The sequence below is a fragment of the Lissotriton vulgaris genome, chromosome 6 (assembly GCF_964263255.1).
Source record: "Lissotriton vulgaris chromosome 6, aLisVul1.2, whole genome shotgun sequence".
Classification (NCBI taxonomy): Eukaryota; Metazoa; Chordata; class Amphibia; order Caudata; family Salamandridae; genus Lissotriton; species Lissotriton vulgaris.
The window spans coordinates 1,695,851,599-1,695,878,573 of record NC_141694.1 but is presented as its reverse complement, the minus strand read 5'-3'; the positions used below and the strand labels follow the sequence as shown (position 1 = coordinate 1,695,878,573).

At 41.5% G+C, this 26,975-nt stretch overlaps 1 protein-coding gene across 4 annotated transcripts in view; it reads left to right on the top strand.

Moving 5' to 3' along the window:
- Positions 1-22,078, top strand: part of ESRRG (estrogen related receptor gamma) — a 264,204-nt gene extending 242,126 nt beyond the window's left edge. For all 4 annotated transcript variants that reach the window (XM_086927905.1, XM_086927902.1, XM_086927903.1 and 1 more), the window contains 2 exons: positions 10,627-10,896; positions 18,203-22,078. In XM_086927905.1, the coding sequence (XP_086784031.1) occupies positions 10,627-10,896; positions 18,203-18,447 (515 nt within the window). In that variant the 3' untranslated portion in view covers positions 18,448-22,078. The remainder of the gene's footprint in view (positions 1-10,626; positions 10,897-18,202) is intronic.
- Positions 22,079-26,975: the final 4,897 nt, after the last annotated feature.

Here is a 26,975-nt window from a genome sequence, read left to right as displayed (position 1 = left end):
GGATGGCAAAGAATGCGAAAGGCCACAGCGGCTATCAACGTGTACGCTAATGTGAGCACTAGGAACAAGGCATTGGCTAGGATCACTCACCCTCCACCTTTGTGTCGCAGAGTTAAAGCCCACTCAGCACGCAAAAGTTTGTACATTTCCACTTGGGATCAAACATTTTTGGCCTGATTCTTCAAGCAGAATATGTTGCAGGACAGGTGTAACACCTCCAAATTAATGGAATACAATTTAGCACAATATGCAACATATTCTCTGTTTATTTTGAAAATGAAAAAAAACTGGCCAAGGCATAAAGCAGTAAAAAAATATTCTTAAAAAGAAGAGTATTCATGATAGGCCCCTGGTTGGCGCCATTTGCTGAAAAATACTCTTTATTTGAGGTGGTGCAGCCACATGCTTTGATTCTGAAGGAAAAGAGCCCTGTATAGCTGCAATTTCAATTTAGAGAAGATCTTCCTCAAGCAGACTCCGATGCATCAACGCTTGAGCCAGGCGCTCAAGCGGAAGGCCGCGAATCTGGAGAGACGCGGACGTTTTTACCAGTTGTCAGTGTCCCATATGCTGTGGAGCACACTTACCATACTTAGCACCGCTGAATGCATCATGTCCCTCAAATACTTCTGACAAGTGAATATTTGCTTAGCGGGAACCCATTGCCCCTAATGGACTGCAATGAACATTCAGTGTGAATGCATCTTATTGTAACGCCAGCTCCGGTATCTGTCGACGCAGCCGTCGCGAGAAGGCAGAGGTGTGATGATAAAAGCGCAGCATTTCTCAAGCTGTTACATAGCACTTTCCATCGTGCCTAAGGATTTGGGTTCAAGTGATGCCTATGGGCGGCAGCTAAGAATATAGATTGTTTGTCAATGCAAAGAATGGGCTGTGGAGCACACAAAGGGAAGTCTATGGGACACTTTTACCTGGCATAAACCATAAGGCTTATTAGTATGTGCCACGTATATGACTTGCGTGCAGCAGAGAGCAGATGCATGGGCATTGATATGGCAGGCAGGCTGTAGGGAGGATTTGACAAGTAGGGTAGTAACATCTGTTTGGGATGGGTTTGTGGCCAAGTTAGATTGCGGTGGGTATTTGTGGTACCATCAAGCAGCAGGCTACATCACTCCATCACAGAGGGGTTCTTGGGACTGTGTGATGCCCTGGTGTTGCTAAGATTGGAACTTGGTGAAAACGAGATTTGAGTGGTATGGAAGTCCAACGTCCCAAGAGCGGGAGGGTGTTGGCCTAATTAACTTCATAGTAGAATATCTTGAAATGGAAGTGATGTTAAATTAGTTTTTGGCAGCATAAATGAGAACAAAATAATTCCAGTTTTCTGATCTTAACCTTAAGCTGTATATTCATGTTACTGAGTCCTTGTCAATTTGGTACAGCCATTAAGAAGGAGCTACTGTAATAAATAGTAGGGTTTCTGGTGAACTAAACGGTGCTGAAACCACAAACATTTGTGATAGAGTAATTCACTTTGATCACTCTCCATCATAGGCCGTTTTCGGAGCAGTCACAGACGCGAAAGGCTTTATAGCCCTCTGTGAAATCACTGATTCATCCAGACCTGTTTACATGACTCTTGAGAGTGAATATTTTTGCCAATGATAATTCTGTAAAAAAGTGATTTCACTCATTCATTTGTGTATAATTACAGAAAGTGATTAAAAAAGGAATTGTGAATAGGAGTAGTAGGTACGTACGGTGATACTCTGGCCAAAGAATACATCTTTTGATTTTGCAACAGCACAATACTTCTGAAAGGGCAGTAGGGATGGGACAGAGTCAGTCTTATACAGTGGCATAAAATAAAATGATGGTTCCTCCCTGCAGAATGCGATGAGGAACCCCTTAGTGTCCTATATCTCTCAGATATCAATTCACATTGAGCTGAATGGGAACCCCCTGAAGTATTGGGGGCCCCTAGAAATGTTGAGGGCCACCATGATCCACTGGGGCCTACATTGCATCCCTGGTATTATGTTAGCCGCTGTCTGACGAATGGCTAATCCTTCCTGTCGCATGTGTCTTCCAGAGGCACCGACATGTAGGCGAATCAGTAAGTGACCCAATCTGCACATCTGTCTTGTAGGAAAGACTGCAATGTGCTAATTTCATAAGTGTTATATCACTTACCACTTCACACTACAAGAAGCCATATGTTGCTAAATCAAATTGGTAAGCCATGTCACTATATGTTAGTTCAGAAAATGCTGCTTGATGCTAAAGTAAACACACCTTACACTTTTTGTGACAATGTACTAGAAGTATGTGTGATAAAAGGTCTCTCAACGGGCTCAGGGTTGCATATAGTTTCCTAAACGTGATATTGTAGGTTTGTAAAGCGGCTCACTGCTGGGTGGCATACCTTGCGTGGGTTAAACCCATATATGCCTAGTGCAGCAGCCTATTTCTGTCAAATCTAGGTTTCGCAGAGAAACATTTATGCTTTCTGAAACGAAAGTGTCTTTTTGAGGACCCGACACTTTACCCTTCCCACTTTAGAATGCTTAGCCTTGTATGCAACTTAACTGAAAGTGCATCACTTGGCCCTGTAAGAATTAAACAGGAGAGCTCTTGACAGGTGCCTCTAGCTTCATTTTCAAGTGTGTCAGCCTTCCGAAGAAAATGGCGGCCGGGCCTGGCTGCCATAACATTTCTCACCAATATTCGGGAATGTCTGACTCCAGGGGAGCTTTTAAATCCCCCCAAGTGACGTTATTCTGAACTGGCATCTAGTTTGTTTGGAGCTCAGATAAACATGCTGTTTGACAGCAGGTCGAGGTACAGAGCCATCCTCATCACAAATGCCTATGAAACATTTAGCAGATCTTTGCTAGGGGAAGGGATGAAGGAATATCAAAGTTATCACTGGTATGCATGGAACTGTCCCCGGCTGTGAGATAAATGTACATTCGGTGCATGTTAAACAACCATTTGCAATGCCAATAGGTCTGGCTTATGAATGAAAGTGATGGGTGGCCCTCAATAAGTCACCATGCATGCACTCTGTCTCATATTTGCACTCATGCATCCATTCACTGTCTCGTTCTTGCATTCACCCTCTGATACAACTGCGATAAAACACACAAACTCAGCACCATATGCAAGCGTACTCATTTTCAGGTTATGGGCACAAGCGATCAGAAAATACCATAATTCACAGGGTAGACGAGCCAATGACTGGCGTGGACTGAACCATTACTCCAGACTGTGTGCTGTCAAGGATTGAAGCAGAGTGTGAATAACTCTTAGACAGACTTATGGTATAACAGAGGTGAGCCAAAACCTCTGTAGTATTTATGTGGATGTATATTTATAGATATGGATTTATATGGATGGATGTAGTTAATGATTTTAAATGGCAAGATCCTGGCAGACAGCTTAAGAAGAGGTTCTAACAAGAATTAGTACGATGAAAATCTTCTCCCCTACGGTTTGTCAGAGGTGGTGACCACAAACAGTGATGACAACCAACAAAATCCTTCCCTACAAAGGTCATCTGTGACATATCATATAACAAAATACCTATCTGTAAGCTTTGATGCTGAGAAATAATAATCCACCCTTAAATGCCTATTGACTTTGACGTATGCTTTTCACAATCAATACGGCAGCACTACTGCACTGATCATACATTAACATGATACACAGATCTGACCTATGGCATCCGAAATATTTTCTCTAGTAACTGAATCAGGCATCTAGCTGTTATCATTGGCATGTAACCATAACCAACTCAGGCCTACTGCACCTAAGTAAGTTCATAATAATACTACTGGCAGACCAGTGTAATGCAATACACATGCTTGCCAACCTTAGAATGGTTTTCACTGGGTAGAAGTGGATGGTGCATTCTAGAGGGACCTTAACCATGGAGAGTGGGACTTTGGACCCCCCGTACTGCCCAGTGGCACCCTCCTCCCCATTCCCCCAGCCAGAACAAAATCACCTAGAACCACCTCCTATGTCCTGGAGAGGTTATTATTAGAGCCCGGCTGTGCAGGCATTCACACCAGACCTGAAAACCTATTCTGTTGAAGAAATTCGAGCTCACCTGGTTCACGGTGAGGTGAGTGAAGAATTGTGTCACACTGCGGCACCATGTAAGTTGGGTGACCTGAATACAATGTAAGTTAACACCAGGACCACTAGAATTATGCGATTGTGCGGCAATGGCAATTTTCGCATGATTATAGATTTGCCACATAATCCATCATCTACGGCATAACCTGCTAATTTAAACAAAAAACAATCTTGTTTCTTGCTCAAACGGATCACAAGTTACAAAAAAAAACGTCAACACGTGTTGCTGCGCAGTGCAAGGTCCTTTCCAAAGCTGGACTGGTCGGCTTTCTGTTGCTTATGGCTATATTTTTATATTAAACTGGTACTAACGAGGTGCAACCAATGCCCAGACAGTGTTACCAAGTTTAAAAATGATTACAAAATTAAGTAATGCTATTGAAAAATGTGCCGCATTATGCCGCATAATTTGCCTATTTTGCCTCATAATTTACTCAACCCTGCCACATAATTTGACCCTTCCTGCCTCATAATTCCAGTGGCCCTGGTTAAACCAAGTGACCTATAGTGTTGTATGTTGTACATCAAATGCCCTCTGCTTGACCTATTCCTCCCACCTCATACACACCTCACAGGTGAGCCCCAGTGCCTATGAATGAGATGTACCTTCTTTGGCTTATAAATGGCCTGGGTTGAAGACCATGTCAGTAACTGCTGCATGTTTTTTGTTGCAAGTTGAGATGAACACATATTTAGAGCTGCGTGGGTTCAAAGTACGTTCTAATGTCTTAAAAACCCACAGCCTCCTCATACTCCAAGCATTTTCCCTGGTACTGGAGCGAAGAGCCAACTCTTCAGCACGAAAGCGAAATATTTCGCATTTCTTGTCCTCCCTCCCCCAGACACCCGGCCAACCCAAGCGCGCGCTAATGCAGACTGACGGTAACACATTATTTGGAATCTGTGGAAATGTCGCCCCAAGAAAAAAATGTCCAAAAATTGAGCGCGCCTGAAGGGAAACAAAACCCTACACTGCATCCAGAATTCAAGCGCAACTTTTATTCTAAAGGATAACAGATTTTTATTGCCCTGTGCTTAATTAAACAGCGAAGAGGTGCTCGGCCCTCTGTGCAGACTGGGGAAAAAAATGTTAATTCGTAAATCACAGGGACAAAAGGACTGTAGTGCCACTTTAAGGTTTCCATGCACGTAAATGTCAATAGAGCGGCTTCTCCATCATCAGCACTAAATTCACACTGATGCCTCTTTTCTTCTCCGTATTGATCCCTCCATGAGAACGTAGATGTGTATCTGTTAATTAATGCGTCCTGAAACAGCATTTGTATTAATCAGGCAGATAAGAAAAATTGGATGCCTGCACCCTCGTGACAACCGTGAAAAAGTGCTGGCCCGATAAAATCACGGCTCGGCCTAAATAAAAAAAAAAGTCCCCCTTCCACTCAATAAACTAATCATCCTGCTTTTAATTATTCGGCAGAAAGATGTGCGGAGATTGGAGAACGTGTAAATGTAATTATTTACTAACAGCGGTGTCTAGAAGGGAGAATGGGGCTGTCACAGGACAGTGCTGCGGGCTGCCTTCCGCGTCCATCTGCTGCGGCAGGAAACTGCTTCCCGGTCGAGCAGGGGGTGGGGGAGGGGCGCGCGGAAGCTAATTGGAGGCAGACCAGTCCTGCGTCCTCTCGAATAAAACCAGGGCCTGGCGGAGCTACCTGGCCGTTTAACTGACGGACAACAGTGACTTCAGTCACGTGACGTCACATTTGGCCCCAGTGCAGTAGGTTGAACCAGTTTTACGCATGTTTTTTAAGTACTATAGACAAATACCAGTTTTTTGGCAGGGGAAAAAATCTTTGTGTATAACCAGAAAAAAAGTTTTTATGACCGCAAAAAGCGCTTCAACGCCTCATCAGGGGTAGTAAGTGCTATGTAAATGCAATTACAATACAATACAATAAAGACCACGAACCAAGGGGCATATTATCAAGAACAGCGCAAAAAATTATCGCTGGTTTAGCGGCAGAAAACTGCCGCTAAAGCAGTGATAATGGGCTTGATAATATGCCCTTGAGAATTCCAATAGAAGTCCATGTTCTGGTGTGGGCTTCTATTTGAATTCTCCGGGGCATATTATCAAGCCCATTATCACCGCTTTACCAGCAGTTTTCTGCCGCTAAACCGGTGATAATTTTAACGCCGTTCTTGATAATATGCCACCAAGTCTGGTGTAATGCAGCGTTTTCACAATTTACACCACTTCCTCTCTTCAACCACATTCCAGGATCCAGGACACACATAGAATGACACTGAATACTTTGCCTTGTCCAGGCATTGACGTCATTTAGAGGTCATCAGGAGTCGCAGCTGCGACCCCCAAGGTTGCCCTTTGCGACCCCTGGCCCTGCCTTTGCTACCCCTGACCTCAGATGTGTGCAAAATCTGGGCCAGGAGCACAGGGGCAGCTCTCGTTGGTTGGGGCTATATACCTGCTTTGTTTTCTTGCAATTTATTATTACACTAATAGTGCATAATGAAACATTATTCACTGTTAGTGTAATAGAAAATGGCGTACAATTAGCTGGAGAATGATATTCCCTGGCAATTGGGGTAAGTAAAAAAAAAGCCCATAATGGTGTGTGCGGGCTTGCGAGTGAGTGTGAGTTTATATAAGAGACTGTATGTAAGTGTGAATATGTGTGTCTTTGTTAGCATGTGTGTGAATGAAACTGAAGGTCAAAGGGTGTGTGATGTCACTTCCGCTACCCCAGGCATTTTGGTGAAGTAACATTCATGTGTCCAGTTGCACAGGTTTCAACTGTTTGTAAAAGGTTTTGAAATCAAAAGAGCAAGCATCGAGTTTTGTTTGGGTGAGAGTGCTGAGAAAGTATTAGTTTTTGGTTATGTAAATTAAAAGACAATTTTTTATGCCGACACTTCCAGCAGAAAATAAGGTACCAAATATAGTAAAATCAAAATGTCAGAAAAAAACGGGGTTATAAATAGATAAGATATAATAAGTTAAAAGGGCGGGGGAGTGGGATAAAGTAATGGGCCGCACTGTCGCTTTAAAGTGGGGGTGCTGGGTAAAGTAATCAGGAGAACTGTCGCTTTAAAGCAACCAGGCAACATTAAAAGGCTGGCGACCCCGGAGATAAATGGTTAATCACATTTGGTGTCTGTGTTGACCAAGGAAACCATTCACCGTGATTGATTCAGTGGGGGCAGAATTCACAGGCGGATGCATAATGGCCGCAAATGCCCCATCTATTTTTGGAAAGTTTGTTTTTATCGCACAAGAGGGGAAATCTTTACACATGAGTGCTTTTTTTGTCGCTTATAATTCTAGGAAATGAAAAGACATGTCTTTTAGGGTTGATTTTGGTTTAGAAAGAAATGCCAATTTAAGAAACACGGGAGCATCTTCACAGAGGGGTCACTGAATGCTTCAAAGCCCCCTTAAGAAAGGCCTGACTAATCCCCTTTGATGGTTTTATTAAGCACCAGTGCCAACTGGCAAATTCATGCACTTCAACAGACCAGCAAATTACTTCCAATCGCATATTGTGTGATGGGGCATTAGCAGTTCAGCGCAATAAATTAACAGTTAATGTAAACACAAGCATGAGGGGTAGGCTGGGAGAATGACTGCCATCTCACCATCATGCTGGAAAAGGGCCCTGCAATGCAAAAAGGGAAAAAAAAGCAAAGAACAGGAAACATTTTATTTTATTTGAGTTTTATATAGCGCTGACTAGACCCAAAGGTATCAGAGCGCTTTACATCAGTACATGCTCATATCAAGATATCAAGTAAAATCAGTACAGTTGAGATGAATCTGATTAAAGCAATGTTTGGGCAAAAGAGAGAGAGAAACTGGGGGGAGGGGTAAAGGTCTTGTCTCATTGGTCGGTTGACATCCACTAGTTCAGATGCTGGTCGAGCGAGAGATCCTTTAGCTGTTTCTTGAAGTTCAAGCATGAAGGGTTATACCTCACCATAGCTAAAGTATTATCCCATCCCTATAATGATTAGATGCAAGTTGTGCAGTAAATATCACCTCTTAATCTTATATGCATATATAAATTCTCCAAGACAACAAATACATTTAGTTATCCCTTAATCATTAATTCGCCCCTCTGCCGCAGTTTGCAATTTTTTTTGCAAGTGATGTGCCGCAGTGGAGCTACCAACTGTCACCAATAGTCAGTTTGCCTAACTTCAATTTCACACTCACACTTCCTTTTTGTGACTCCCCTTTGGGATTATTTTTGCATCTTCATTGAGAAATAAGGATACGTGGGATCATTAAGACCCTTGGAGATGGTGGCCACTCGACCAGCTCACTGGAGGCATAACTTTCCTTCCCCTAGTGGAAAACCACCAGCTGAGGTTAGAAAACTCCACCGGGCAGAGAGAGGTCTCTATGCATTCAGCAGACCCTCCCCTCTCGCAGATCCACGCAAGGCTCTGAAGCTTTGCAGAAATTCCCAAAAGCAGAAATTTGTTTCTTGAAACCCCCCACATAAAAAAACAATGACTCTGAAACAGACAGAGCCTTTTTGGGTATTTTCCCTACTATTTTCGCCCTGCTCTTCGTGACAGTAGTCATGTCCTGTAGTGGATGGGCTATAAGGTCAAAGGTAAAACCAACCCTTCTCCTGACTCTTAATAGAGATGGGGAATTGAATGTTGGGAGAGGTGGGAGTTTCACCAATCTATTGTGCTGCTCCTGCTCTGCCAAAATCCAAATGTCACTAAAAGAGGGCCCAGGTGTTTTCTAGGTGTTTTCCCCCAGAGTGCTGCCATTCCATAAATCCCTTTATTCATGACGAGCTCAGCTCGTCATCAGCACAGCTCAACCGTGCCTCATGACGAGCTGAGCTCGTCATGAGCATCGAAAGGGTTAATGGATATGAAATCAGAGCCAAATAGGGTAATATGCCTGGATGATCTATAAGAATATAAACTCAGAGGATTCGCACAACATTCATCATGTTCTTGGGCCCATGGGTGGATAAACACAACTTGCCATAGACACCACCTGAGATGTAGGAAAGAATGTTTTCGCTTTGGATGAGATGTGGCCTAGTGGCTAGAGTTGTCAAATTTTATAGCTAGGGAACCGGTTTGAATCATTCTATGATTCTAGGCAAATCACGTAAATTCTCCATGCCTAAAAAAGTGAACATCTGATTCATGTGAACGTTTCATTTTCATGTAGAACACCCTAATGTTCCTCAGCCACTTTTGTGCTATAAAACTGTAAAAAGTATAAAAGAAAGACTTCAGCAAACATGTGGAGGAGTGCTGATATTTTAGTGTCAGGAGTGGTAAGCAGGGTGTGTTTCTAACTGTACAAGGTCAGAAGAAGTAGTCCATTTATTTCTGTGAGGCTTACATTGCTATGTTGTGCTCTTCCTGGTACTCTAAAAGATGCTGCTCAGACAACTTCAGAAAGTTAAAACATTAAGCTTTCTACAAACCTGAAGGATCAGAACCAGAGACCACATTTTGCAAGATTTTCTCTTCCAGTACTGTCTGAGGACAGTATAGGAATCTGCACAAAATCCTCCAAGGGTAATCCATTTCTGAATCTATCTGACTGAGACACCATACACGTGATAAATGTCAAACTACGCACAGGTAACCCATGGCCATCCGTTAAAATTCACATTGACCAAAAAAGCAGAGAAAGCTTCGAAGTCCTTGCCCTTTGTGATCTGGAGTGGACTTCAAACCAACATCTGTGTGGAGGGAGCCCATAAAAAGGGGGGTTTCTGAAAGTATACATGTGAGGTAGCTTTTGTTAATGATCAGTGCTTAGAGAAAAATGATTACATATAAAAGTGCCAAAAAAAGTGCTTATATTAAATGATGAATCCCCTTATTCATGCCCTATTGCTGCAGATGAGGGCATCTATGATCTTCCAAATGAGTGAAGTGTGAATGAAGTTTGCAGAGCACCAAAAGGTTTTCAATGTGCTCCTCTGGTTTATAAGACCTTGATTAAATTCCCCCAAGCTATTAGTACTGCTCAATGCAATGTATCACCAAATAACATGTTAGTTTATTAGAACCTCGCCAGCCGCCATCCAACATGACCATAGTCCAAGCAATATGAAAGACTTCCAAGAAATATGTCACAAGTCCTGTTAGGCTCTGGTCAACAAGTATCCCAAAACCAAAACACACACCCTCACAAAACACTTCTGAACCACATAAATCATAGTATAGCACCATATAAATAGACATAGTAAACCAATAAATATATTTTAAAAAGTCCATCCGAATATATTATTTCATTCAAAATGATCTTTGAAATACATTGTGGCTATCTGTGCTATTGGTCACACCAGCAGTCTTCTCAGCAGGCTGCCTTCATTCATTTGAATGAAGCAGGTAATATTAGCATCACCTGAACAGGTTATTTAAAACAATGGTAAATTGCAATGTAATTAATATGTTGTGTGATATGAGTCACCGGATCATTCCAAAGACAAATGTAGACAATTTTCGGAATGTATTGAATAACCATTACATTTTTGTCATCCTCTGCAGGATTCTCCACGTTGTCTCTGGCTGACCAGATGAGCCTTCTTCAGAGTGCCTGGATGGAGATTCTGATCCTGGGTGTGGTATATCGGTCCCTTTCGTTTGAAGATGAACTCGTCTATGCCGAAGATTACATCATGGACGAGGATCAGTCCAAACTGGCCGGCCTGCATGAGCTGAACAATGCCATCCTGCAGCTGGTGAAGAAGTACAAGAGCATGAAGCTGGAGAAGGAGGAGTTTGTCACTCTGAAAGCCATTGCACTTGCAAACTCAGGTGGGCACCTTCGCTTGACACATACTACGGCCATGTTCTGTGCCAAAATTTGTTCATGCATAGGCCCACTCTACACAGTTTTGGGAAGCTTGTGATTCTGAATCACTCCTTTTGTAATTGTGACTGCAGCTAGAAAGGTGTCCTGAATCGATGATTGAAATTGGTGAATGTGTGTGATGCAAGTTCTATATGGAAATTAAAGAATGTTTAAGCAGCAGGAAATGTGCCAACTCCCTTCTGTTTGATAAGCTTCTATCAAGCAAGTGATTCTCCTGTCAATTATAAAGGTACTAAAATGGTCTACAACTCAGAATGTGTCAGTTATGCAAAAGACAATTTATGGGGGAAATATTTTTTGCTATATTAAGTATGAAATTTGTGTGTTTGCACTATCACATGGTTCCAACATCTACAAGACAGCTCTAGAGCATCAGTATATTGAAGAGCTGTAGACCTCATATAATATACTTTCCTTATATTGGGCCAACTCTAATCACAAGACTGGTTTTACTGTGCGCAAAACAGAAAATCCATAGCAAAACAGAAGCCCCCGGTGTGTAATGTCACTTTTGCCCGTGCCAGAGGGGGTTAAGTATTGCAGAAACAATTTTCTCAAAGTGAGCCATTGAAATAGCAAAGATAGTGATCACAGCCTGATAAGCAGAAAGAACAAATCATTTATGTCTTTTGTTGTGTGTTTTTTCCTTTTGTACTCTCCTCACGCCTTGTTGTGTCGCTGAGTAACTTTTTGTCATTTGCATACACTCCAGGACATATCCCTCTTAAATGACGGGCGGATCATTAGATACCTGTGTGTCGATAACGCGGGACGATGGGCCGCACCATTGACAGTCACACCGTGCCCCTCCATCTGCTTTTGTTCTGACCCTATCTTTGAACTTTATCTTGGTTGCTGGCCAGTAGTTTTCCCTTTAATTACAAGAAGGAACCTGTCAATAAAATCTGTTAAATGGGATGCAATGAGTGGCTTGAATGGGCGGGCGGCTATTTGTTCAAATTCTGCAGCGCTCAAGGTATTGACAGTTTGTTTTCTGGGGCCATATGTGGCGATCAATCTCAGGCTGAGCTCAGCCACGCTGAAAAATGAAAAAGCAGATTGCTTCTGCTTACTTGTGGATGACGCCTCCTGATTTGGCGCGGCACCGGTGAGGGGGAGAGCCTTCTGCCCAAATTGCCCCCAAGAGAGCCCAAGCACGTGATTGTTTTGAGGAATAATTTTTTAATTGATTTTGTAATTAACAGTTCATCTACAGTATTGATGCCTGGATCTTCAGATTGATGGAAGGGAAATTGTTTTAAACAATGAAGTTGTACTTTTTTATTTGTCTGTGTAACGCAATCGAGCACTTGGAATCCTTAATTAAAAACAGGATTTTGGACAGGGAGGTGGAAGCTATCAGTTTATACATCAGCACAGCAACTAGCTCCTTTAGCCCATCACCGCGGTTGAAGCTCAGTCACTGATGTAGCATGCTTGCATAGGTAGGAGCTATTCACTGAATATTAATAACACTTCAGGCTATATTCTTCAATTACCTCTTCCTCTCTAGCTAATCCAAGTAGTGACCAAAATGTTTATAATAATTACCTGTATTTTGTCTTGGTCAATTGTTCTTGCTTGTTACATAATGAATTACTCAGTAACTGGGAATGCACTCAAAAAATATTTCTGCTATTGAGTTCTTTTTGGTTTATATAATTGTTGCAAGAAGTACATTTGCAACACATTTGTGCAAATCCAATGTTTGGCAAGTATGTATGTATGCAAATTTAAAAACCTAGGGCCAGATGTATCAAAGGGTTTTGCCCATTCTGTGTCTATGGGGAAATGTGTTGATACATATGGCCCCTAGTTACATGACAACTGGGCGTAGTCTCAAATTCTACTTGTACATTTTTGGCCTGCCACCCACACCATAGGAGACACTCAATGTCTGAGATGGATAAAAGGAAGCTAGGCATTTGCTAGATTGATCACAAATGCTAATGAAGAAATGGATTTTAAGGAACCCTATTTAACCATTAATACGTTCTTGTTTAAATTAGCAGATTAGCAGATTTTAAAAGGCATCTACAGACTTTGCTTTTCTTTCTGTAAAATGCAGAGACATGTACTTGTGCGGGTAGGAAGATGTGCTTCTGAAAGGAATTGCTGGTAGATTGGTAGATGTAAGACAACAAAACTATGAATTACTTTGCTGGTTTGTCTTCATTCTGTATCCATATATAATTGAGCAATAATGCATGGGACAGAAACGTATACCACTGTACCAGGCACATCGCACCTGCCTGACTCACTAACTTCTGAAGGCGAGCGAGAGGTCCAACGAGCCGGTGGATACTTGTCCAAGGGGCTTTAGGATGCTTTGGTTCAGCATATCAGCCTGCAGTTTTGTGGCTTCTGGCAATAATGGATTGGCTCCCCAGATGCTCCATCACCTGGGGCGTTACAGGAAATCGGGAGGTGTCAAGAAAACAAATTCGCCAAGGGTGCTATGCCCTGAATTATTGCAATATATAAGCTGCACTTCTCAGGCTTGAAGAGGCTCACAGTAAAGTTTTAATGACAGAAAGGATTGAAAACATGCATGGTGTCTTTGAGGTGCCTCTTGACCTTAGGCCTTTTCAGTTTGCTATTTGTCCTATTCACGCCATATATATTCTTCAAAATCTCTAGTTAATTTCTCGCTAACACCTTATAGTTCACCTCTATTTAGCTCAGCACTCAGCAAGAACACATCTTGTGATGACAGAATGGAAGGAGAGGGTAGATGTTGGCTGGGAGAGTTTTCCAGGTCCAGGGAGATCAGCTCTTGAATGACTGGTTCAGAGATTTGCTTTTTCAGCTCAGGCAATGCCCAGAGGCAGAGTGGATTTGTTTTTGTTGGTGACACAGCTTCCTTCATTGATACTTTCTTAGGAAGGTACATAGCTTGGAACAGAATGAGGGTTTTGCAATTTAAGCGGACATTCACGAAGAAGAACCTTGCTCCTAGTAGAAGCCCATGTAAGGAATAGAGGAGACGTGTAATGGGATCACATTCCCTGGCTCCCAAGATGATCCTTCTGCTAAGTGTGCACCACTTCTGGCAGGAATAAGGTGGACTTAATCACTCCAAATAGAAGGACATCTCAATCAGAAATGTCGGAATAAGGCTTCGACTTCTGATCCAATGCTCCTGGCTAGTATTAGTGCTTTCCATTTCTGTAAGTGATGAAATTCATAAAGACTGCGTTTGTCAATTTGGCAGATTGTGTGATGAGGTTCCAAAGTGGAGCTGAGTCATGTTGCTCAAGGAATTGAAATGGGTAAGGACCCGGTGAGAAGTAGCATTAGGCAAGGTGGAACCTGTAAGAGGGCATGCAATTATGTTGAATGCAAAGCATTCTGTTTTAACATGATTCAGTTTGGGTGAAAAATGTATTCTCTATCTCTGTAGGAGTTAAATTGCCATCAACATAATTATCTTCTTTTAACTATTTATGAAGAATCTGTGCCTTTCCGAATCAGGAAAATTAAAGAGCAAGCCACTGATTTTTCGCACAGCCCTGAAAAATAAGGTTGTGGTGAAGGTCGGAGTCATGGCACAGGCGGAAGTGCAGATCACTCGAGATGACTCTCTTCTCATCCAAAATGCCGTCCTTCATGGAAGTGATGGGTGGATTTATGGACACCATCAGGAAGACACAAAACTGTTACTTTTCCTAATGATCCCCTTTTACCAGCTGTAACTAGAAGTAGCACTCTGGACATGGATAAGGCCACTCAAGAGTATGTGTTGCAGGCCCGCAATGCCCATGGGGCTGAAAGGGCGTAAGCCCCATTCCCCCCGTCGTGTGTGTCAGCCCGGCTCAGAGAGCTTCCCGGGCACACACACAGCTGCACCCGAGTACTTTACAGGTCTTTAAAAGGCCATTTACTTGTTAATGAGGCTTTGTTGTTCTTTCACCCCTTCTTAGAGCCTCTACATCTTCACTCTGCCGATTGCTGGAAGAATTAGACCCCCCGAAATTTTTATTAGCCCCCCCCCCCAAAATGTTTCACTCTAGTTGCGCCTCTGGTGTGTTGCACTGCGAATGTGGCGAGTTACACAATCTCTGGAGGGAAGCAGAGTACACAGCAACACTTTACGTGGACTTCCACAATGGCTTTAACCACAGCTTGACAGAAATCATGAAATATGCTTTTATGGTAGTGCCAACATGGTGTTTCAATCATTTGTAATGGGTCTGAAACCCAGATATTTTCATATTTCATCTTCTTTACAAAGAAAGGTAAAATGTAATATTTATTCGCCCGTTAAAGTGCGATAAAAAGCCATTGAATTGAAGTCATTCAATTCCCAACAAAATTTGTATTTCACCTGCCCTTCTAAACGACCTTCGTTAGTCTGCTAACAAATTTCAGGAAATTAAATCCCGAACCTTCACTTATTTAACATCCAGGCTCTCTCTCACATTAACCTAATGAAGCACTTGTGTCCACCAGGGGCATTGGTGTGGCACAGAGCAGCAAATACTGCAGCATTCTCTTCGTGACATAATAACCAGGCAAACATGGCATCGGCTAGCAGAACCAGAGCTTAATTTGAAGCCGGTGGTTTCTAGTGCTCAGCAGCGGCACTTAAATGACAGCACTGGCTCTTATGACAGTCTGCCACATGGTGGCGCTGTCTGCCTAATTATGGATGAGCACAACAGCAACTGTTTATTAATTGAATATACAATGACTAATAACTGCCACCCACGCCATTCTTATAGCTTTGAGGACCTAGAATTGTCACAATTGTTGAGTGTGATGGGTAGTAGTTGAGTTGGTATTGTCATTGGCAGCACTGGCATGGGCAATAGATGGAGCAAGATGCAGTGGCCTCCTGAGGAGGACCCTGGCACTTTTTTTTTTTTTTTGTTTTTACAAATTAAGTACTGAGCAGAATTGACCTATTGTGAAATGAAATGAAAAATTATATTTGTATAGCGTGTAACTACTCGGAGGCCTCGCAGCGCTTTAACTGATTACTAAGGCGAGGAACAGGGTGGGTTAACACGCTTTTGCAAATAGGTGGGTTTTCAAAGCTTTCCTGAATGCCATCCGGTTATTAATCTATTGTGAAGAGCAACAACCCTTCCACTGCCAATATCAAGAACATTAGTGATGCCATGTGGATTTCTAAAGCCCACCACATGCACTTAAGCATCATGGCACTATGGCCTGCTGTTCAACAGCTGGTACCAGTCTAAGGCCCAAACATCTTTAGCAACTACCCGAACTTCAGGAATTCGGTCTGTGTTCGGAAGACTTTTAGCTGACAAATGGATGCAAGTGACATCATAAATACAATAAGCTCTAATTTAATGCAGTTCTATAGCTAGTGCACCTTTTTGTTAGAAAACATAGGCTTAGACATCTATTCTTTTTAGGGATTGGTGGGTTTTTCAAGCCACAGCCTTCCAGTGAGCGGGTTTTATCCCAAAGATATGTTTGTTTCTTTTCTACCACTTTGTAATACTGGGCCTGGGGTCTGAAAGAGATCTGCGCATGCGCACTGCTGACAACAGTCACACGGAGGTGAACCCAACACGTCATGAATGGTTGTACTTTTATATTACATAAGAAATGGTATTGCGACATAGCTATTTTTCCTTTTCTGCGAACACAGCCTGATCTCATCATTACTTATGGCTCAGTATGCTGTTTTTGAAAATCACGCTGGACACAGGCTTTTCAGTGAATGAGAAAGTGCCAAGTGCCTGGGTGAGAACAAACACAGAAGGCAGACGCTAGATTTAATGTGTCACTTATGTGCACATGACACTTACACTCAAAAATAGGCCACAGCGTGTTAACCACACCTTCCTCTCAGCCTTCCCTTAGAGGAGTTATTACATTTTCACCCTTTGTGGATGTCCACGACATTCCCACTTCAACACTTGCTGCCCCCTACCCCGAAACCCCTCCAAGCAAGGCTGAGGTTCATGAGGGAAAGAGTCACCTGAGGTTGAACTCTGGCAAACACTTCAAAATGATTAAAAAAATATCAAGATATTTATGAAATGAGTTCTATGTGTGTGTGCTTTTGTATATGTCTTTTAATATGTACATATCGAAAAAGCAGAAACTCAGAGGTGCTAACTAAGGATAATTACCCATACTTCCAGAGATGCTATTGTGGCCTCTCTATAGCTGTAGCTAGTTATGCTTAATTAGCCCCTGTGGGCATATGGTTTCAATTGGAAACGTATTTTTTGTGTTGGTAATATTTGTGGCGCTGTGTATCGAATCTATTTAAAAATCCATAACAAATGTACAATTTGTATGATAACCTTACTTTTCATGCACATTGTTCAAGTATGGAGTTTTGAAAAAGGCTCCAAAAACATGATTTCTTTTTGTAAACCCCTAAGCAGAGTTTTTGAGATGAGGTACAGGAAAAACTTGTGGGCAGAATAATATCAGATTAATTAGGCGAATGCATGCATCCAGTTTCTATGCGTTTTTTCATATTATAGGAGAAATGTATAGATATAGATAACAGATAGATATATAGACAGAAAGACAGACAGACAGATAGATAGAAAGATAGATTGATAGATCTTTGACCTCTGTGGAAAACTCGAAATATGCCCACATGTGCAAACGCTCCAACTTACTTACTTACTTAATACAGTCAGTGTATCAATGTCCCCAAAGCATTATCATGGACAATTTCTATTAAATACAAAACTTCCACAATATTATTCGCTGTTATTTTTCCTCAATGGTTTTTACAAAATATACATTTAATTCCATTCAATTGATTGTTTACCATAGTATTTAGTCTTTTGCTGTTCGTTGTTTTATTTTATGCCTTTATTATTATGACCTCGTTATCTGTTTTACATATCACTGTCCCAACCGTTCCTACTTTCTGCGGAGGTATCAGCAGATTGAAACAGCATTTCCCAGAAGGCAGTGCACTAGGGATATGACCTGCACAATTCCATCAGACGGAAGATGATAGTTATGTGGGCAAACAAACTGTGTGGGATTCACTATTACCTCTTAAATCTTATTTCATTAAAAACAATAAAAAATGCTTGTTTTCTTTGCAAAATGCAAAAGTCAGAGTTAATAATGTCAAAAGCCTAAGTCTGATACTCTATCCTTTTGCACTAGAATAACCAAAATATGAATTAACAAAACCTACTGCTAACATGTCACCAAAGTAATGACTGTGATTAATGTAATGAAATGATGCGTTTTATGTACTGAGTATTAATGCCACATGTCTTTGCTTTTCTATAGACTCAATGCATATAGAAGATGTTGAAGCAGTTCAGAAACTTCAAGATGTCTTACATGAGGCTCTGCAGGACTATGAGGCTGGGCAACATATTGAGGACCCCCGCCGGGCGGGCAAGATGTTGATGACCCTTCCACTGTTAAGGCAAACTTCAACGAAGGCCGTGCAGCACTTCTACAACATCAAACTGGAAGGGAAAGTCCCAATGCACAAACTGTTTTTGGAAATGTTGGAGGCCAAAGTTTGACTAGAGCATTGTGGGCCTTTCCATTATGCAAAGCGAATACATAATATATAAATATATGTACATATATATATAAAACAAAGGGAAAACAACTACAGACATAGTGACAAAAACTCACCGTGTTGAACGAGAACAAAGATACTGCACTGAGAGTTCAGCAGCAAGACTGTGAAGCAGCCTAAAAACTCTATTGTGTCTGTCAGATGCAGATACATATAACTTTCCTATCCCATTTCTCTATTTCGTTGCTGCTGAACTTTGGGAAGATCTCTCTACTGAAAGAGAGACGGAAGCCAGCCCTGCCAAAGGAATGAAATCCATAATATGGATACCAGTTAACTTGTCATAAAACAGTGATACCCCTATTGACAAATGAAACAAAGAGTGCACCATCGTCAATTATGACACAATGAACCGAACACAGTACTGGGTTTCACTGGAGCAGTCTGTAATACTAGAAACAGATCTAAAGGTGTTGAGTTGGCTGCTTCTTATCATTGCATTCTCCTTCTAGGTCCTTTATAGCCATCTGATTCCTTAATTCTTTTTTCAAGTCTTCCAGATGTTTCTTAGGTTAGCCACTGTGCAACTTTTTTCAGGGACTATTTTAAGCTTTATTCACTCATGCAATATGAAAGATGGATGGTACATTTCCATTCGGGCTCAAGTAATGACACCGATGATGAAGGACAAAATAAGGGACGAAGAAGAAATTGTTATGTTTTAGGTATTTGGTTCTTCGCAGCAGTGGAGATTTTTTTCTGTACCAGCTTTACCACTTTAATGCCATGCACCAATGTGGCAACTTATCTTACTCAAGCAATAGCTGGAAGGAAGGTGCATTTTATCACGGATGCAATTTATGTTGTCTGGTCCTGTACATCCAGTTTCTGAAAAAAATAAGCTCCAGTAAACTGAATTGTTCCTAGATTATTAGAACCTGCAGTATGTATGTTGTAAAATCCACAAATGCGCCCTATAAGATGTAAATTTAAAGCATTTGTAACTGTGTAATGCTCTGACAGTTGCCACATTAACCCTAGTGGGTTGAGTTGGTAATTGAGCTACTGTACACTATTTTAAAAGATGACTACTTTCAGACTTGGAACTGTGACACGGTACTTGTTAAGAGGCAATAAGGCAAAAGCCATCCTTTGAAAAAGGTAATCAGTTTAAGCAGGCATCCGTTCTGATCATATTCTTAAACTTCAATTATGGACTGATTTTGAATAATTTTTTTACTGTGATTTTTTTTGTACAACTAGTTGGAGCAATCCGTGTACATTTCAGCTGATTTGTTGCAGCATGGGAGGACTGGTCACATTTAGGACTGTTAGAACTAGTAAACTAGTAAAAACACTGATTAGAAAGTCCTCAACAAAACACACTTCTTTACACCCCTCAAGTACAGTATGTTTATTAAAATAAACTAAGAAACTATAGCCTCCGTCCAATGCTATACCAATATACAAGTGTTAGAAGCTTCTACTTGTACCATGTGATCCTCCCTATTCTATGTACACAATGTAATTACAATTGTAAGCCTAACAAACAAAATGTAGATTGAGTTTTCAATGTTTCATGTTTGCTGTGCTTTTTCTGAAATTTTCTGTTGCATTTGAGGACTGTTGTCTTGTTCTTCTTGTGGTGCTTTGATTATCATAGTGTGTGCTTTTAGAGGCAGGGTAGAATTAGAGACAATATTGGATGTACAATTCCTCAGGAGATCACAGTAATATGTTCACTTCAATACTGATAATGGCGTATCTTCCTACCTAAATACTTAAAACGACAACTAGGAAACTCTAAACAAGTACTCAACACCAACTAACACGTGTTTCAAATGAAAAGTCATGCTATTTTCAAAACAAGGGACAATTTGTCTAACTGTATTATAGATTACCAATGTATAGGTTAGAAGGGAGGATCCCTTGAAATATTTCAAAACTATATATAAGTCTAATTTTTAAATGCTGTATATATTTCGCTTCATCTCATCCATCTCTGACTTCTATCAACTCGCACTGTGCTGTTGCAAAGTTTTTGGTGCGGAAAAGTTTCCAAAACTACTACTGCTGCTTTGTGTGCTTTGAACAAAATAGAGCGGGTTGGTAGCACATAAGCAGTGTGCTCTCAATACTTTGTATCTATCATTAGCTATATGGGACTATATCGTAGATTGTGGATTTTGCAGTAGAGAAGTGTCTGTAGTGTGATTGTAGATAAATCATCATTAACAACTCATTCAGACAGTCAATAACTTGAAATTGTATAGCTGTGATGGAAGTTCAGAGACTGGCATATCCCTCTAAAAGTGATAGATAAACTATACAACTCCTGGGAAAAGGTGCTGGTGGTATTAGATTATTTATTTATGTAATTGTGTACAAAAATCTATTTATTTTCCAGATGGTGTGTGCAAGGTGCAATTGCTACTGCCCAATAGAAAATGTGTATATGAGTATGTATATGCATTATGTGCACATACAATTATATATATGTGTATAAACATATAATATATGTATACATGTATATATATTTATATACATATACATATATATATGCATTATGTGCATGCAAAAGTTTATATATATATATATAATATACATATACACACACATATACATATATATATTTGTCTGTGTTTGTTTTGCTTATATGTATGTGAGCGTGCGGATGGATGAGTATATTTGAGACATAAAAGTTATACACGGTTGTCGTCAAAGTTTGGCTGATAACTTGTGGCTGAAATAAGAGAAAGAGATGTGTGTGTGAATAGATAAGTGTGGAGGTAATCTTTTTATTATAAAGAAGTACTTCTAGTTGTAAAGGGCCAGTCATCTAAAGAATGCTACAGCTAGCAGACTGCTTATTAAACTACACAGACTTAAAAATGAAGCTCTGCTTAAATCTTGTTGGAAACTCCTTCAAGTTTCAACCATAATAATGTATTTATTGCTAGCTTTGGTGAAACTGGAAAGTGTTTATTTTAGCCATAATATTTTGCTTCAATGTTTTGCTTTTTTAAAAATAGTTTTTTTACATAATTTAAAGCAATATGATTGTGTGACTCGCTGCAGTTGCACTTGTGTTTCAATCAAATCAAAATGTTGTATTTATTCTGCTATTTTGCATTGAAATGATAACAAGAAAAAAGTGATAAAATGAAAATCTGCTATTTTTCTTAAAGAATGAAAACTGGGTGTTGGTGATTGTATTTTAATTATTTAAGTGTCTCTTTGTTTACCTGCCTGCAAAAGCATTAAATGGCAGTCTTAGGTGCAAGGATTACTGAAGGACAACAAATACATGGACAAAATAATTTAAAATGTTTCTAATAAGCCAGGAGTTTCATCATAGCCAGTAGTAAAAGGAACAGGAACAAAAACATGTCTATCGATGTAGATGTACTTGACATCTGTAAAGCAATCAACTGTATATTTTTGTGATGTGTATCATACTGTGTGCTCCAACAAATGTCCATTTGTGTAAATGTATTTATTTTATATTGTATATATTGTTAAATGCAAAAAGGAGAATTGATCCTGTAACTCCAATCGGTTCCGATATGTAACTCAAATTATTATGCCTTTCAGGATGATGGTAGAGCAATATTAAAAAAGCTTCCACTTTTTGATTGCTTTTTTTGTCTTGTGTTATTTTTGTACCGCATTGCATTGGCACAGATCGATAGACCTTCTTCAGTTTGGTGCTTTTTAAAGAGCAGCTCACATCACCCTATTTTGTACAAAAACAGGGGCGGGCGACATGCTATGTAAAACTCTGTCAGATTGCATTCCAGCTTGCTGCCAGACACTTTGCATACTCGTAAATATGCAAAATCTCTAGTAGCGCATTAGGATTCATCTTGACATGCCTTAATATAGCCCTTGTTTAATCTTACAGCATCTTGCTATCAGCCTGGCTGGGACTCATTGTCTCGGTGTGTCAGTGTCACTGTGCACCGAATTTCCACTCTTTTAAGAAACATCTTCTGGGCACCCAGAGACGCCAATTAGTATAGCCTATCGACCATGAAATACCTCATTCATTACCAAGCAGTAGAAAGTCAGACCTGGTTAGCCCACACGGTAATCACGAATATTTCATAGCAACTGCAAAACAACTTAAAAGTAAGCGAGCAGGCACCATTTTCATGTGGCACTGAAGTCAGGCATCAAAATGGAGGCGGAACACTGACACAGCAGCAGGATAATGTTAGTTCACCCTCGTGCCTCGAATTCCATTTTCACACAGGGCACCAGCGATTGTCACTTTGCCCCCAAAATAGCCTCAGCTGGTCCCTCGTGTCACTGTCCCTTTAGAGGCCAGAGCATGGCAAGTCATGCTGTTTTCCAGCCAGTCATCCATTCCATGACGCCTCTGCTGATCACGCATTGACGCGGCGGAGCCATGTTTTTTGCCGTACACAATGAAGCAAATGCACACTCCATTTTTGAAGATGAGGAGCATCTTGCTGGATAGATGGCAGATTTGTTTGTAAATGTCTGTGACGTTCTGATCTCGTACTGGTGTGATGAGCTCACAGGTGATGCATGGATATTAATGTAGCCTCTATTGTAAAGCATTCCACAATCATTTTCCATTGATGATATAACACTCGCAGGTTGTGCACAGTACAACTGGCAAATAATAACACAACGAATAGAGATGACATGAAGGACTGGTACACGTTTCCCAGTGGTAGATAAGAGATGTGTTTTACAGCCCTGTCTAAATCTGCTTTGCAAACTTGACACGAGTGACATACCAAAATGTTGCCCACACCCCACAGCATGTTATGTGGGGCCTCTGAGTCTCACCTATCTTAGAGATATTCATTGGCCTTCGTCTTATTGGGTGGCCCCTCTGAAGGGTGGGAGGCCCCCTGGAGGGATAAGGGCCCCGGCACCACAGGGACTGCAGGGGCTTGTGTTATGCGCCTGCTTGATACAGGTGGTCCAAGAACCTTTTTATTTTCCTTAACTATAGGACAATAATACAAAAAGTTCTCAACCTACATTAACTGTGGGTTTGGAAATTGTATTGCTCTAGGGTGCCAGACACCGTATTACGTAACTTGGGTCTGTATGCATGTGGATCCGGCGCTCATTTCAAGGCGCCCGCGGACTTTCAAGAGAAGGGGAGTCGATTGGCAGCCCTGCTTTATTTTATGAATTCCACCTCTTCTCTCACCTGGGACAAAAGATGCCCTTAGAGTCCTACAGACTATGGGGCATATTACCAAGAACGGCGTTAAAAATTATTGCTGGTTTAGTGGCAGAAAACTGCTGCTAAAGCGGCAATATTGGGCTTGATAATATGCCCTTGAGAATTCCAATAGAAGTCCATGTTCTGGTGTGAACATGGGCTTCTATGGGAATTCTCCAAGGCATATTATCAAGCCCATTATCGTTGCTTTAGCGGCAGAACCAGCGATAATTTTAACGCCGTTCTTGATAATAGACCCCTATATTACCTAACGGTGCAAACCCAAAAATCATAAGGGCATATTTACTAACATTTTACTGAACACAGCACAGCAAGGGAGGTCACTGCGCTTTGTTGCGTGAAAGAGAGAGAGCTGAATTGCACCATATTTACAAAGATATGGCACAGTTCAGCTATCTCTTAGCGCTGGCAGCACCAACGGAGGCGCCCTGGCTCCATGGCACAAGGGCGCCTGCATTACAGCACAGGCAGGATTGTTTTTGTGCCAGATCTCATTATCTGTCTGTATAAAATCTGGGATGGTATCAAATTCCTTGCATGGGTGCACAGGCACACCCATTCTCCACCCATGCAACGCCTACCACTACTAAAGGTAATGCAAAGCAACAGACTCCACTGTGTTGTTTTGCATTTCTTTACAAAGTCATGCAAGAAAGTGCAAATCGCTCCTTGCAAGGCTTGTTAAATTCCATTTAAGGACTTGCGTTGACTTTCAACAACAGGCATCATGCAAAGACAACACAGGTCCTTAGTAAACCTGGCCCATAACTTTTAAACCTGATCTGAGGTGATCAAAACAGCTCACTCCATTGGCCATGGACTGAGAGGTTTCAGACACTTAGAGCAAGATTTATCATTTGTTTCATGCAAGGCAACTCAGAGAGACAACTTGCTGCACTGCGCTGCATGGAAGGAAGAGTGCAGGAATGCACCATATCTATCAAGATATGACACATTTCAGTCCTCTGCCTGCGCTGGAACACAATCTGCAACCTAGCACCAATGCACGCTTGTGGTATGGAGCAAGGGTGCTTGCACTACAAGCAGGGTCATTTTGAGCAAGAAGACACACCTTTCTGCACAAAAACAATCCTTAGAGACATTTTCCTGCTTCTTAGTGTGCTGCAGAATGCAGAATAATGATATGTCTCCTAGTTGCACCTCTGGTGAAAAGGCATATGAATCTGAGGCATTCGCAAGTCTACCATTGTTGGTAAATTTTGGGAATGCATTAGAATACATGGATGGATACATGGGAACAACCACACTCCCCCGATGTAAATCCCTCACCATACAGAGTAACGAAAGGCAGCGACTTGTCCTACACCAAGTCGCTCAGGTGCCCTTGTATGCTGCAAATCTCCTTCTAGGTTTTGCGACAACCTACGTCCCCTTGCATGTGTAAGGACAACACAAAACCTTAGTAAATCTGGACATTAATGTCAGGGGCAGCTCCTCCGCTAAGGCGGAGGAGCATTGCCCCACTGCTCTAAGAGCAGAGCAAAGTAAAGATAAAATGATATTAATAGAACATTATTATGTTTTTATTTTTAGTCTGCCTTTAATGTTACGGTGGGGCGGGGCTCACGCAACAGCAGAGGGAGGAGTGGTCGCTGCACCATAAGTGCACATGACGGTTGGGCCTGCTGTCTTGGGCCGGCCAAATCGTTATGTGCACTGTGCATGTTCTCCATCAGACCACGATCTCAGACCAATAACAACGCTGCTGTAAGGCGGCATCGTGATTGGCTGGGAGAACTTGGGTGCCTCCGTTTCGAGAGAAGAGGACGGAGGAGAGGTGGTGGCAACTGCGTTCACAGGTACGTTTAAAATGTTACCCCCTGTCGCTGCCCCTTGCCACCATCCCCTACCAACCGCCACTAATTAATGTGATAAAATGAGACATAAAATTGCAGCATTAGAGCACTGTATGTTTGAAAGTAAGGAATCCAAGATTTCTGATGTCTTCTTATTTTAACCATGATTGTATTTGTTCAGTACACAATATAGAGAACAAATTATCCAGACAGCAAACACATATTTCGCCCCATAGGACTTTCTCAAGGCTAGTGTGGAGGGTTTAGAAGAGAAAGATGAAAAGCTACAATCGTAGATAGAGATCAGCTGTGTCCGTTTAGAGTTCTGCATGTAGTCCAAATGAGTCGACATAAGACTTGAAACTCTGTACATGGGACGTCAGAGGAGGCTGATGTTATATATAACATGCCAATCCCTGTGTCACACGCTTTGTATCTTGAGTCAGTATTGAGCTGAAGGCACCCATCAAAGAAACTACTTTATTTGTATTAGAGCATTCTTTAGATTAGGTGTTATTAGGAGGCAAGAAAAACACTTTCTACAAATGGAAGAGGAACACTTTCTACAAATGGAAGAGGTGTGGCGCCACGGCTAGGGCGACTGACTCTGGAATCTGGGGATCACGGTTCGATCCCCGGCACCGGCGGCAGATTAGCCCAGCACCATGTGACTCTGGGCAAACGCTTGCTTAATCTTCCCGACGGCCCCCAGCGCCTAGAGACCCTTATGGGTGATTGTGCACTTTACAAATGTGGACTATTATTATTATTCAAGTGCTGCGTAGCGTGATCCTACAAGTTCTGTACAAACCTATGTTACTAACAGTCGAGCGTCTTACAGCATTTGGAAAAACTTGAACATAGAAAGGAAATTATCGAAAGTGAACACTCAAGCATTTCCTTTTAAATGACAAGCAAAGCCTGCCTAAATCAGTGTGGAAAAATAGCACCCAGTTATTTCAATAAATGAATGGATGTGTCTTTAGAACACACAGGCCCTCATTGAGGAGTTACCAGGGACATCGGGAATTCCAAGTTGTGCTTACTTACTGCACTCTGCCGGCTTTTAGAAGATATGATTGGCCGGTATAACCTGGAAGAATGTGGGGTATATGCACAGGAACTGCCGCTAACTAACACTAACGCTAAAACTAACGCTAATTAGCAGCAGTTTTCTTAACGCTGCCTATAACCAAAAACTGTCGCCCTTGTTAGCGATGTATTTTCAATACGTACCTACATGGCGACAGTTTCAGGTAGCCGTGGTGAAAGCTGCTCCTAACACTAGCGTGAAGGCAATGCCTATTAGCAGCAAAAAAACTCACTTTACTCAGCCCAAGTTGGCTTTTTTTGCCTTTAGTGGTAAAAATAGCCTATAGGTCCACCTCCAATGAAAAATAGGAAACAAAACCAATGGAATGCAGAATGGAGCAGCCAGGGCCAAGTGCAGCACAGATCAGCAATATCCCTCAAGCCCACCAA